Source organism: Nannobrachium achirus (genome assembly GCF_963921795.1).
Source record: "Nannobrachium achirus genome assembly, chromosome: 12".
In the NCBI taxonomy this organism is placed as follows: domain Eukaryota; kingdom Metazoa; phylum Chordata; class Actinopteri; order Myctophiformes; family Myctophidae; genus Nannobrachium; species Nannobrachium achirus.
This window is the reverse complement of record NC_137832.1, coordinates 2,559,675-2,574,953: the sequence shown is the minus strand read 5'-3', so window position 1 is coordinate 2,574,953 and position 15,279 is coordinate 2,559,675. Positions and strand designations below refer to the sequence as shown.

At 40.6% G+C, this 15,279-nt stretch overlaps 1 protein-coding gene across 1 annotated transcript; it reads right to left on the bottom strand.

Annotated features, from left to right (window-relative positions):
• Window positions 1-699: 699 nt before the first annotated feature.
• Window positions 700-6,097, bottom strand: LOC308296222 (rano class II histocompatibility antigen, B alpha chain-like). Its single transcript, XM_080739393.1, has 4 exons — window positions 5,972-6,097; window positions 5,174-5,434; window positions 4,597-4,878; window positions 700-1,144 (listed from the first exon to the last, which is right to left on the bottom strand). The coding sequence occupies exons 1-4, from the start codon at window positions 6,036-6,038 to the stop codon at window positions 1,023-1,025; spliced, it is 732 nt and encodes a 243-aa protein (XP_080595519.1). The 5' UTR covers window positions 6,039-6,097; the 3' UTR covers window positions 700-1,022.
• Between the last annotated feature and the right edge of the window lie 9,182 nt (window positions 6,098-15,279).

Below are 15,279 nucleotides of genomic sequence, written 5' to 3'. Positions count from 1 at the left end.
TCAGAGTTTAGTTGAAGTGTTGATGAGTTGAGAGATGTTTCAGAGTTTAGTTGAAGTGTTGATGAGTTGACGTTCTGATGTAGAACGCTTCCACTGGTAGGAAGACACAGGAGATGGTGTTGGATCCTATGAGTGTTGGTGACTCACTTATGTAACACTCTAGGCTACTCTATTACAACCAATGAAAAAACGGTATTCACCCTCATCACTTGTTACCAGGCAGACGATAAACCAAAACTACAGCAGAAGTAATGTAGCCTACTTACAATAATTCCACTTTTCCACTTTTTTAAATTCCAAATGTTTACATCAAACCAGAATATGAACTCCAGAAGGAAATAGCAGCCCACATTGTCTGTGTCCCCCATGCCAGATAGGTCCCTGGGACATGCTGATCACTGTTAAGTCCTGAGTGGGGGGTAAAGTGTTTACCAGCGTAGAAGCAATATGGTTGTAAAAGAGGCTAGTTGTTTACAGGTGATAAAATATCCAGAACATTTATTTCATTTGTCTCTCATATCATGAAGTTATAATGTCATGTCATCTCATTCTATCTCATCTCAATGACAACATGCAATGTTTTATTAGAGTAATAGAAGATTTTATTAAGTTCAACTGAAACAATACAAATTGTTTCTACAAATCATTAATCCACAAACAAATGTATATAATCGATATTTTGTTAATAACTAACTCTAACACACAAGAGAAACTCTAATAAAAAAATCTACAAACATTTTGATTCATGATAATGTGATAATGAACTGTGTTTTAAAAATGACTAAATTAACTCATCAGAAAAACACTAAGGGAGAAGTGCACACCTAGGTTGGTGAGGTTCATCAACCCATCATTATTCTCCACACCGGTGAATGATGGTTTAGAAGAAAGAAGCAGCACAACTCTTCAGCCACGATGCATAATCTATCATTTAAACCAACATTTTGACTGTAGCAGACTCCTTAGGATTTTAAATAAACACATCAAACATCAGTATCTCTGCATGTTTGAATCTTGTTATTTCAGTTGCATTCATTTCCTTTGATGAGGAAGAAGGTTCCCATGGCAACCCCCAGCAGACCCAGGGTCAGCCCCACCCCACAGAACACAGCTGGACCCACACTGGGCTGGTCCTGTTCCACATCTGGAGAGAAACACACACACACACACACACACACACACACACACACACACACACACACACACACACACACACACACACACACACACACACACATAAATAAACAAACAAACATACATAAATACACAAGCAAATAAAACACATCTCTGGTTTTGTCCAAAAGATTAACTTTTCAGGAAATTAAAAAAATAAACATGTTTTTAATCCAACACAATGCTGTCTCATCAAGTGACTCTATTCACCATATTCCTGGCCCTCTCTATGGAGGCTGCCATTTTCTTTTACAGAGGGCGCTAGAGAGTTTTTCTCTGTGTGCTGCTTCAAAAACATCTTTTCACTTCCTCCCAAGTAAGGAAGTGACACGGAATTGTCTGTTGCCAGATTTTGCCAAAGAAATAAACCCAACAGAAGCAACTAGGCTATACTACTTTACATTTACAATTGAAAATAGCAGATGAGCAAGCTCACAATGTGTCACATTGCGACACATTGTGAGCTTGTATATTTGCTACCGGTATTTAAAAAATATGGAGGAAAAAAAAGAAATTTGAATATTTTTGAAACATTTTAACAACATAAATCTGTGTAGAGGTCCCTGGCACCACATATGTTCAGGTGGGGGTCTGCGACTGTGGACAAATATGTTAATCTGGGGTCCTTGATATGAAAGGATTTGAGAACCACTGGTTTCAAAAAATATTAAAAGGTAAGGCAGCCCAATAAGCAACTACACTGTTTTTTTAAAGACACAAATTGCTCATTATAAGCAGACATGGCAACACAGGTTAATTCAGAGCCCAGAGCCCAGAACGCCAACTACTGACACTTTAATGCAAGGACAGAGGGAACCAAATTATGTTTTTCAGGCCAGCTTTTTCAGCCTCCGCCTCTTTCAGGATATGAACAGGAAGCCGGGGGCGGGGCCAGGAATATGGTGAATACATTGTCAGAACATGAATGCAGGCACGTGCACACATAGACATCAAAGGCGGCTTGAGCCCCATGCCCTTTTATCCGTCTGTAAAAAGTGCCCTCTCCAGACCATGAATGCAGTTTTTACTATGGTGCCCTCTTTCCATGCCATACCTGAAGGCAGCATTCAAGAGAATTGCCTTGTCCAAACTCTCCTGAACTTCAATGCAGCATCTTATGTTGAAAGAATTGCCCTCTCTGTGTAGAAATGAGTTCTCAACAGGCCTGAAAATGAAGGCCTAACTGGGCCCTAACTGGGCCGGCCCGAGGCCCGACTACTTAGCATCGGGTATGGTCGGGTTTGGGAAGAATTTGAGAACTCTATCACTGAGTAAAAGTAATAAAATAATACAAACATAATATATTTCATTTTTTCATTGAGCCCGAGGCCCTACCCGGCCAGACTAATTAGCATACATATCCTAAATGTTGGGTCGGGTTCAGACAGAATTTGAGAACTCTAAGAAATCCATGCCATTATGCCACAACTCCACTATTGCCTTGATTATGCTTATGTGACCTCCAAGCTCACAACGCGTCACAGCGAAATGTATAAAATTTCAGCCCCTGCCTCTCTAACATTCTCTGCACGTCCCTGCATGAATGTGTCCTTATATTATCATCATTTTACATCTTGGAGGTCATTTATTGTAACTGCTGCACAACACATACTTGCAAGACAATCTGAATCTGCTGCTCTTGTAGATGTAAGCAATTTACCCCGAGTGAGAGGACATTATGCTCTCATAATGTCCGCAGTGAGGGTGTTATCGGACGAGGCGCAGCCGAGTCCGATAACACCATCACTCAGGACATTATGAGAGCATAATGTCCGACCCCGAGTGGTAAATAGCTTTTCTACCACTTTTTCCCGTATACATGAAAGAAAACACATAGTTGTAACTTGCAAGGATCTTAAGTTACAATCATTATTGCCTATAAAACTTCCGCGAGACAGCAGATAGTTCCACAAACAACATCTTCTACTCACCAACAGATGGCGCCAACTCCATACTAATCCATGCGTCTAGCTTACAGCTAAGCTAACGTCAGTTAGAAGTACCGTTCCGGCCGTAAATAGAGGCTGTTCGCTTCCAGAAAGGCATAGGTTCAGAGAAAAGGGGCTTTAAAGTTGGCGGATTGCATTGGATCCAAATAAATCGGCGACTATAGCATGCACGTTAGTAAACATAGGACCGTTGCCACCGTCATTTGTTGGTTGGGGGAAAGCAGAGCCCTAGAATGGAGAGTTGCGTCACTCCCGTTCACTTCATGGGGCCAGGTCTTCTACGCACGAAGTCCCCGGATGTACACTGAGGCGCATTGATCTCGGACAAGTCCCCACACAACTTTGCGGCAGTTGTCCTCTCATAACCTCCGGAATTTAGCCAATCAGAATCCAGTATTTGAACACGTGACTCGAAAAAGTGGTAGAAGATATGGACTACCATGTCTGTGGACTGTGTGTCAACTTCATAACATGTTTTTTTTTCAGAAGAGTCAGAGGATAACTAATGACTAGTGACTATGTAGTGCCTATAATGAGCTGGTAAAGCTTGCTTACTGAATTACTTGACAACCTGCCTAGGTTAATGAGAAGGAGGGCCAATTACAGTATATGTAAAATGGCATTGTCTTGTTTGTTATTATTTTGTTTGTATGTGTACTGTATGCATGTTTATGTTATTTATTAGGTATGTTATAACATAAATGATAGGGTGTGATGTGAACTGCAGGGACTGTTGATGTCGTTTCATTTTGTGTAAGGTGTCATATAATCCCATATGGGATGAGCCAAATTGATGGCATGACATGGAAATAAAGATTTCATTCATTGATTCATTTATACTGACCAGTCTAATATAGAGTTTCTGCAAACAGACCACTAGGGCCAACAATATTTTGTGTAAACTGTATAACGATACCAACCAACCCCATGCCAAAAATATAAAACCTTTCACCAAGTGCAGAATCTTTATGAATCCCCTCCCAGCTAGACAGGACATTTATTTATCAACAGTATTTATCTATAAAACCGTGTTTAACTATTATTAAGCTGTAAACAGTGTTTATGTATAAAAAGTTTCGCAGTGGCTATCAGGAGTCAGGACAGTGTTAATGGACATTTTTTATTTAGTATAAACAGTGATTAAATAAACAGTGTTAATGGACATTATTTATGATGTATAAACAGTGTTTAAATAATAGATAGATAGATACCTTCATTATCCCAAGGGGGACATTCAGTTGTCCAGTTGTAGCATAGCAGTATACAGTATTTACAAAGTTACAGAGAAGTAATAAAAAAGATAGATAAGAGGAAAAGAAAAAAAGAGCAGTACAGTACCAATAAAGAGAAGGTGCATCAATAGAGGGGGCGAATAATATATAAGTATATATACATAAAGTGACTTAAAGATAATAAAGAGACCGTAACAGTCAGTGCTAGTTAGTGCAAATAAACAGTATTGATGAGTTCTTACCCCACCATCTGGTCTCAGGGCTGCTCAGTGATTGGTGGTTGACTGTACAGCTGTAGACGTCTCCCTGCTCTGGAGTGAACTTCAGTCTGGAGAACTGGTAGAAGGTTCCATCCTGGTTGAGCTGTGGGACGGTGTCTGTGATGTCATCAGTCAGGTTGAGGTTGTTCCTGGTCCATGTGACGCTCACTGGAGCAGGATAGAAACCAGTCACATGACACACCAGAACGTTGGACACGCCCACTTCAACATGGCGCTTGGTGTAGAGCCGGCTGTCAGGTTCAACTGGAGACACACAACATACAAAGATACACAAATATATATGTTATCATCCAACAGACCCAGGGTCAGCTACACACCACAGATGGTAACACACACACACACACACACACACACACACACACACACACACACACACACACACACACACACAGTACCTCTGGTCAATACCATATAAAAGAGCAGAGAGGACACATGCATGTATATACATTTAAATATTTTATGTCCTTGATGTCAAATAAGTTTGACATCAGTTTTACATAATAACTATTGTGTTAATAGTTAATATTTAATTCTGTACCTTGTTTCACTGGAGGGTTCTTCAAGGCAGTGCGCAGGGCCTCCAGGTTGGCTTTGCAGACCTCCATACTACCCAAAGCTCTTTCATAAGCTCCTGGCTGGGATTTTACTGGATCTACAAATGGAGGACGAGCACCAACCCACTTCCCTCTGTTGAAGTCTGCGTAGAACGTCACCTCACCATCCAGTCCTAACATCCTCTCTTTATAGGAGTCTTTAGCTGTGTCTGAACAGCCAATGACTTTAATCTCCTCATGGAACTCTGGAAATAAAACAAACATTACATTACATTCAACAACAAACTGATTTAAACTAACAATGACATCATCATCATCATCATCATCATCATCACCACCACCACCATGTTAAACAATCATCAAGTGAAAGGTTGGATAAGTAGCTTCCTGCCAAACATCTATCCACACTAAAATATATGTCAATGTTTTTGTTTTTTTATAAAATCATTGAAGTGTGTGTGTGTGTGTGTGTGTGTGTGTGTGTGTGTGTGTGTGTGTGTGTGTGTGTGTGTGTGTGTGTGTGTGTGTGTGTGTGTGTGTGTGTGCGCGCGTGCGCGTGCGTGTGTGTGTGTGTGTGTATTGTTGTGGTGTAACAGAACTGTTCAGGCCTTGAGGCTTCACTACAGTTTATCAGATGATATTTTTAATAAATAACATGAATAATGCATATTTTAAATGTTATATAAATATAATGTTATATAACCCTAGACACATGAACGTATATCATAACAGTAGATATTAATGCATTTACAGTATAAATAATATAAATATAGTGTACTTACTTCCTGGGATGGCTTTGACATGAAGTACAGAGGAGAGGATGAGGAGGGTGGCTGTAATCTTCATCATCACGGATCGAAACTCAACTGAATTTAATACATGAGAATAAACTGATTAGAATGAACTGATGATATAAACAGATGTTATAAACTGATGTTAATCCTAACCCTCAAGAGACGTTGTGGAGTCTGAAAGAGAAGGAAGGAGGATTTGTTCTGTAGTTTAGATGAATCAGCCAATCAGATTAAAGATATGGTGTTACGTCATCTGTTTCCAAGAAGACGATGTTCTGAATTATTGCACATAATACAGTATAGCTGCCGCTTATGTTCCTTATGCACCTTATGTACCTTATCTACCTTATGCATATTTGTAAATTGTGAACTAATTCATTAAACTGAACATTTATTTGTCAAAGCACTTTTTACAAAGCGCTTCACACTGCACTAAATGACAACATAGAAATGATGAGAGAAAATTAAACATCAAAATAGAATATCCTAACAGACTAATCAGGTTGTAATGTTAGTCTATGAGAGTCTGATGTGATTTATTGATTGATTTTATTTGGTCAAATAATCCCAGTTCAAAGCCATCCAGACCCTGGTGAGAATCCTTCAGTGAAATGACCAGAAGGTCTCAGCCTACAACCCTGCTCTGATGGGGTTAAATGACACAACACACTGTGTGTGTGTGTGTGTGTGTGTGTGTGTGTGTGTGTGTGTGTGTGTGTGTGTGTGTGTGTGTGTGTGTGTGTGTGTGTGTGTGTGTGTGTGTGTGTGTGTGGGGTTGAACCACGAAGCTTCTGACAGGAAACTCAAACCTGAATTTCACTTCCTGATTCACTCAGCAGCCAATCAGAATGATTCTTCAGAGAGAAAGAGAGAGACATTATTTTAACACATGCATTGTTTTTCACAATTTCTAAGACGTATTTATTGAAATGTTTTTCTAAATCTCTTTCAGAACATTTATCAACACTTTAAACACAGAACCAATCCTTCAAGCTACATCCATCAAACCCCAGATTCAGCAGCCAATCAGAATGATTATTTTATTAAACATCACCAGTTACCAGGGAGACATGTTGATCAACCTGACAGGCCGGAATCACACATACGCGTGAGTGAGACATCTTCTCCGAGACATCTTCTCTGTATTGTTTGAGAATGAGGGGGGGTGGGAGAGTCCTTTTCTATTTAAGTCACATGGTTTCATGTCGTTTCCGTGTCTCTTGTTCAACCGAAGGCTGTCTTTTGTCGTTTGACAGAACTGTCAGTGTTTTGTTAATTAATGATATTAATTAGTATGATTATATTCATGATCAAACATTTAACCATTTAAAACATCAATACTTAGTAAACTTGACCTTTGGCTCTGACCTTGGTTCACTCTTTTCTTTCCTCTACACAACACCGAAAATAGCAGATCTACAAACTCTAGATCTACAAGCTCAAGCTGGTAAAATGCTGTTCATGTTCATTAAACATAAATCCAAGCCTCATTACATCTGACTGCTGAAACCATCATGTCTTTAAAACACTCTGGTCATGTGATCTAAGTGTCACATGAGAGGTGTGTGTGTGTGTGTGTGTGTGTGTGTGTGTGTGTGTGTGTGTGTGTGTGTGTGTGTGTGTGTGTGTGTGTGTTGAAGCCTCTCACTGGAAAGTCCCCAAACTTTAATTTCACTTCCCTAGGTTAGTTTTATTAGCACAAAATAGAACGATATATATATCTCGGATGCAAATATTGTACTTTAACTCTACTACATTTATTTGAAAACTTTAGTTACTTGTTACTTTGCAGATATAAATTATGATATTATAAAACAAACGCGCTCACAACGCGTCGCATCACAACGCGTTTTGAGCTTGTAGATCTGCTATTTTCAAACATATTGTACTTTTTCTTTTGGTACTTTAAGTACATTTTGATGCCAACACTTTCGTACTTTTACTCAAGTACATTTTGAATTCCGGACATTTACTTGTAACGGAGTACTTCTACATTGCAGTATTGATACTTTTACTCAAGTAAAGAAATTGAGTACTTTTTCCACCACAGCTCAAAAAGTAGCTGACAGAGTACAACATCTTGAAATGGGCCTGGTGTACAAGATACACTACACCTCCAAGATACCCATGTACCTGACTAACTCCTTTTAAAAGGTCAAGGATGTCCACGATCACAAGAGAGGCAGCTCCACTTTGATTGATTGATTGAAGACTTTATTAGAAGTTTGCATAGGAAAAGGTACAGTTTCATGACGGTACAGTTCACTGGTACAAGGTCTACTAAAAGGAGATCCATGAAAAGACTAAGCTTATTTCCACTGGAAACCATTGAAGTATCTCATATAACATTGAATGACAGACAAATAGAACACAGTACTATGCAGTAGATATGTAAAGAAAAAGAAAAAAGAAAACAGTAAGTCTAAATAAACAGTATATACAAAGAAGGGGCAGGGGAGGGTAGGGTTGGGCTAGGTTAGTTTTTTACCAGTTGCGAATGGCTGCTGCCTGTAAGTGATTCTTCAGGGCAATTTTAAAGGATGCTAGTGATCCACACTCCTTTATGACCTTCGGTAAGGCTTTCCACATTTTGGTGGTATAGCAGAAAAAGGAGTTTGACCCTTTGTTGGTTTTGACTCTGGGTTGAAAGTGATCTGTGGCGCTGCCTCTGGTGTTGTAATTATGGACATCCTTAATGTTTATAAAGTATTTTGACAGGTACTTGGGTATCATAGTGGTGTAGTGTATCTTGTACACCAGGCCCATTGCAAGTTGCTGTACTCTGTCATCTACTCTGAGCCACCCCACTCTTAACTGGTGAGTAGCGGTGAGGTGAGTCTGATAGGGAAGGTGAAGTAGGACCCTAATTAGTTTATTTTGGGCTGTTTGGAGTTTAGTTTTTAGGGCTTGTGGGGCGTCACGATACCATACGTGGACTCCGTAGTCAAAGAGGGGCTGGATTATTGCACCAGCTATGGTCTTCAGTGTGTTGAAATTGACCATTGGGGCGATCCTCTGTAGGAAACGAGTCCGTTGGTTGATTTTATTTATTACTTTAGAAGTCATCTTTTCACTGGAAAGATTAGCTTCAAGGATACATCCTAAGTAAGAGATTTCGTTTTTTCGTGTTATGACCTTGTCACCCACTTTGATTGTGAAGTTATCGACTTTTTTGAGGTTATGATTTGATCCAAAGAGGATGGACTCAGTTTTTCCCAGATGAATTGATAATTTGTTGTCATTAAGCCATGTGCAGATCTTACTTAGTTCAGAGTTAAGTGTCTTTTCAACCTGCAAGTGGTCCTTGCCCGAGACTAGGAGAGCCGAGTCATCCGCGAACAGGAACAGGTTGCAGTCACAAGCAGATGCCATGTCGTTCACATATATTAGGAACAACAGAGGTCCCAGTATGCTACCTTGAGGAACACCACAGCTTACTGGGAGGGGGGGGGGACAGGGTACCGTTAATCTCCACCACCTGTTCCCTCCCCACCAGGTAAGATTGCATCCAACTCACTGCTGCGCTGTCAAGACCGATGGCTTTTAGTTTCTCAATCAGAATAGAATGATTTACGGTGTCAAATGCCTTCTGGAGGTCCATCATGACCATGCCGCTATATTTGCCGTCATCCGCTTCGCGTTTGATTTGGTCAGTCAAATACAGAAGGCATGTGTCAGTGGAATGAGATTTTCTGAATCCAGATTGGAACTCGTAAATCAGATTATTCTCATCGAGATATCTTGCTATCTGTTCGTAGACTATTTTCTCCATGACTTTGGATATGGAGCTAAGAATGGAAACGGGACGGTAGTTTCCAGGGTCTAGTTTGCTACCTTTTTTATGCAGGGGGGTTACTTTTGCTAGTTTGAAGTCCTGTGGGACATGACCCTGTTCGATGGAAAGGTTAATTATGTGGGTAATGATCGGTGCAATGGTGGCGGCTGAATCTCTGAGAAATCTAGCTGGAATTTTATCAAGGCCAGTGGCCTTGTGTTGAGGTAGGGCGCTCAGTTTTTTAAACACTTCATCAGTTGTCACTGTGGCAAGTTTAAAACTGTCTTTTCTGACGCCCAGTTTATTGTAGAATTTCTTAACAAATTTTACACCATACCTCCCAGATGGGGCGACCAGTCTTTCAACCAGTGAATGGGCCATGGTGGTAAAGGTTTTGTTAAGATGGGTAGCCACTTCACATTTGTCAGAAATGAGAGCGGCGTCCGTTTTGATGTTTATGCTGTGGCATATGGTTTTAGGTTTTAAGCCTAATTGGTTGTTAAGCAACTTCCATAGGTCTCGTGGTTTGTTTTTGTATTCGTCAATTTTGACGTCGATGTAGTCTTTTTTGGCGGATCTAATTAGGGCGATTGTCTGGTTTCTGAGCTTCTTACACTGAGCAGTGAGATATTTGATTTGGATTTGGAGGTCATGGTTGAATTTTTTTCTAAGCTTTTTGCAGCACTTACGTTTTTCATCGTACTTTTTGTCTCTGAGTTTAGCTGATTCGGTAATAACGTAGATTTAATACTAAACGAGGCTCTAGTCTAACTCGTTCTCCAGCTATACCATCAACATGTGCCTTCCAAGCCTTAAAAAATCCCTTGCCTCCTTCAACATTGGTCTGGAAAGTCACCTTCAAACAGCTGCACTTGTAAAATGACTAAGGGGTCTGTAAATTTTTATCGCCCTGTCTTTTTTTATTTAATTTTCTGCTTTTGTAATTGATGTTATCCTATATGCAAAGTATTCTGTTCTATCCGTCTGTCTTTCAATGTTATATGAGATACATAAAGTGGTTCTTGTGTAAATAAGCCGTAAAGCTTACTAGGATCTCTTTTTAGTTTACCTTGTACCAGTGATTTGAACTGTCATGAAACTGTACTTTGTCCTATTACAAATTGCTAATAAACTCTTCAATCAATTCATTAAACAGATTAAAAGTTCTATAAGAACAACATAAAATAATACAAGTTATCTAGGAGAGCAGCTGTGCAATAAAGAAATAAAAACACAGAAACTGCACAAAAGAGAGAAAAAAACACATTTGGTATTTGTAAAACCTCTTTTTCTGTTCTTGTCTAAATGTGTTTCTTAGTCTTTGTCAGTCTTGTTTCTTAGTTTTAACCCTTACAGCATTTGGTCAACCTTTTACTCGTTGTAATGTTCTTTATAAATGAAGTTTGAGTTGAGCTGAGACTTAAAGCACCCTCTGGCATAAAAGGTAGACTAATACTGCCGCCTATTGGACTGATGGGCACATAGCATCACATTCTCCTTCATTTAATGTCAATTTAAAAAGGTAAATAATGATCAGAGATAAGTGTAATTACAGCAGTACTGCTGTATGAGACATGGACCCTCACAGAGGAGTCAGTACTGCTGTATGAGACATGGACCCTCACAGAGGAGTCAGTACTGCTGTATGAGACATGGACCCTCACAGAGGAGTCAGTACTGCTGTATGAGACATGGACCCTCACAGAGGAGTCAGTACTGCTGTATGAGACATGGACCCTCACAGTGGAGTCAGTACTGCTGTATGAGACATGGACCCTCACAGAGGAGTCAGTACTGCTGTATGAGACATGGACCCTCACAGAGGAGTCAGTACTGCTGTATGAGACATGGACCCTCACAGTGGAGTCAGTACTGCTGTATGAGACATGGACCCTCACAGTGGAGTCAGTACTGCTGTATGAGACATGGACCCTCACAGTGGAGTCAGTACTGCTGTATGAGACATGGACCCTCACAGTGGAGTCAGTACTGCTGTATGAGACATGGACCCTCACAGTGGAGTCAGTACTGCTGTATGAGACATGGACCCTCACAGTGGAGTCAGTACTGCTGTATGAGACATGGACCCTCACAGTGGAGTCAGTACTGCTGTATGAGACATGGACCCTCACAGTGGAGTCAGTACTGCTGTATGAGACATGGACCTTCACAGTGGAGTCAGTACTGCTGTATGAGACATGGACCCTCACAGTGGAGTCAGTACTGCTGTATGAGACATGGACCCCCACAGTGGAGTCAGTACTGCTGTATGAGACATGGACCCTCACAGTGGAGTCAGTACTGCTGTATGAGACATGGACCCTCACCGTTAGGATAGATGCCCAAGGCCACTGGGCCCTATTTTCGTCCATGCCTTAACCCTTATCCTTGAACTCTTGTGATTTTTATTATTTTGAAAAACATTTTAAATATTTCAAATAGCTGATTTACTGTACTAGCTCACAACATTTCGATGTACATTAGAGTTCTCAACGGGCTTGAAAATTAAGGCCCGGCCCTAACTGGGCCCTAACTGGGTCGGCCCGAGGCCCTACCCGGCCCGACTAGTTAGCATACATTTTAGGCCCTACCCTACCCTAAATGTCGGGCCGGGTTCGGTTATGGCCGGGTTCTGGCAGAATTTGAGAACTCTAATGTAGATCGACTATTTGAAGTATTTAAAAACGTTTTTTGAATGTTTTTTTTTCTCCCTTTTTAATATACATATATGTTTTGTGTTACTGTATAAAACTTTTATGAAGGGGTAGGATGTTATAATATTCTTCCTGCTTCTTTTAGAACACAAAGAAACAAACTCCCAGAAAAGTCTACTCTTATTTCTTTTAAAACACAATGAAAGACCTTTCTGTTTGCCGCTGCCTGAGTTAACTTTCTTTCTCTTCTACAATGTAACTGCATCTGTTTTGGTGCTTTATAGCACACTGAACTAAGCATAATCAAGTGAACACTGGAGATGTGGCGTAATGGTGTCGGTACCATTTTGGCTTGTTCTACCATACGGGCACGGGAGTCCTGCGCTTGCGACGGATGTCACACAATATGATGTTGTGATTGGCTTTCGGCTTTGAATTCCTCTTCAAACCTTTATTGAACACTGGAAAATAACAAAAAAAAAGTTTCTAATAATGAAAAAATAACTTTTAACTGATTAGAGGTCCACGACGTGCCAACGCGTCAATCTCTTTGATGTCTCTTTGTGCCCATTGACGCGTTTGGCGCGTTGTACAGTAAACTATACTGTAGCTACTGTACCTGAATACCGCGGTGACGAAAAACACTCGAGATCACGTGACCGGGAAGTCTGTCTCCCTGATTCACTTCAGTGTAACGCTGCTGCACAAACATTTTTTTTTTTCTAATCTAACTTTTAAATCACCTTCATGTTTAAAACGCGGCCTTCTCTACCGGCCGTTACAAAATCTCTGTGGCCCCCGATTGTTTAAAAACAGTCTTGACTGAAAGAAAATACTATCGTGAAAATGAACAGGACATACTTGGATTACATTTACTCGGATTACTTTTTTGCCAGGACCTCAAAGGTAGGTAAAATAGCAGGTTGCATGGGCCCCTGCCGATTAAATGTTGAATAATCCTGGGCATCCCATGTGTTAAGACGAAGGACCGCCGGGGACCCCCCCTGAGGAGCAGCGGTCCGCAGATCCCTCCCCGGCCGAGCCAGGGCCGGGGGACTGCAGCGGGACCCCGGCCCTGGCTCGGCCGGGGAGCGGAGGGGTACGCGGACCGCCGCTCCTCATGGGGGGTCCCCGGGGGTCCCTTGCTGCTGATATTTATTATTAAAAGTTATTTTTCATTATTGAGAAACGTTTTATTTTTTGGGAATGTAATTTCCAGGTTCAAAAGCCAATCACAATATGCCACGTCATCGTTCAGACAGAGAGCCAATCATATTGTGTGACGTCAGTCGCAAGTGCAGAACCCCCGCGCCAAAATGCCAGGCGAGCCAAAATGGTACTGACAACGGCATGGATTTCTACACAGAGAGGGCAATTCTTTCAACATAAGATGCTGCATTCAAGTTCAGGAGAGTTTGGACAATGGACAAGGCAATTCTCTTGAACGCTGCCTTCAGGTATGGCATGGAAAGAGGGGCATTTGCATTTCTTTCACCACAGTAAAAAGTGGAGAAAAAAGAATGGAGAGGGCACAGGGATAAAAGGCCAGGGGCTCAAGCCCCCTTTGATGTCTATGTGCACGTGCCTGATATTAGGAACTTGCAGTATCAATACTGCAATATAGAAATACTCTGTTACAAGTTAAAGTCCAAAATTCTAAATGTACTCGAGTAAAAGTATGAAAGTGTTGACATCGAAATGTACTTAAAGTAGACCAAAAGTTAGCATACAAAATGTTTGAAAATAGCAGATCTACAAGCTCACAACGTGTCAATATTTGGATCCGAGATGTAGAGGAGTAGAAGTAAAAGTATTGGAAATTGGAAATACTCAAGTAAAGTAGCCTGCAAATAACTCAAAATTGTACTCAAGTACAGTACTTAAGTAAATGTACTTAGTTACTTTACAACACTTAAAACATATTAATTACACAGTATTAAAAACGTCATAATTGAACTTCGTTTGAAGAGGCTATTGATTGATTGAATACTGTATTAGCAGTTAATTAATACATAATAATAGGAAACTACAGTTCAGGTCTGCTAAGAGGATTTTAAACCCAAGAAATGACTATGGCTTGTTTCCATTAGGGTCCTTTACTCAATTCAAAGAAAACCTTTAATAGGCCTATATACTTCTGTTAAATGTATGTTTTCGTGCTGTGACTCTAATAAATGTATCATGCATTTAATAACTGATAGTCTGGTGTGTATTAATGTGTTAATTTCCATTTGTGTATAAAATGTGTATACATAAAGTTTGTCAAAGAGACGAGAGAGAAAAAAGGAAAAGTGACGCACCCTGCACGCAAGGCGCATGCGCAGTGCATCCAAAGCCATGTTGCCACGTCTGCTCATTATAAGCAAGTTAGGGCTTGTTTTTTTCTGTTTGTCTGTAAATATTGGTAGTAGTTTTTTGGGGTCTTGTTTCTGAAGTGTAGTTGCTTATAAGTGTGGTTGCTATAGGCAACACAACAAACAATTGTTCTTGGTCCGAGATTAAAATGTTTTGCCTCCAAGCTGCTTTTTGTTAACTTTTGCACAAAAGTAAAAGTGAACGTTTTTGTTTATGCTTCACCCACTGTTGTCACGCTTCACATGACATCACAATAATTAGGTCACTATTCAGTATGAAAACCTGCAGCTCATGTCCGTCTGTCACACCTCTTTCTTAAGGCGAAGAAAGACACTTGCAAATTGTCGTCTGACATCATAGATGTCTGATGAAAAGTTGATCCCATGCCAAAGCTCCAGCTCTCGCCCAGCAGTCTGCCGTCACCCAGGCGGATGCGTGCACGCGCCCATGTGCACACGCCTTTGTGCACACGGCCTCGCCCTTTAGGGTGAGGTTGCTTATCGCCCTCAGGG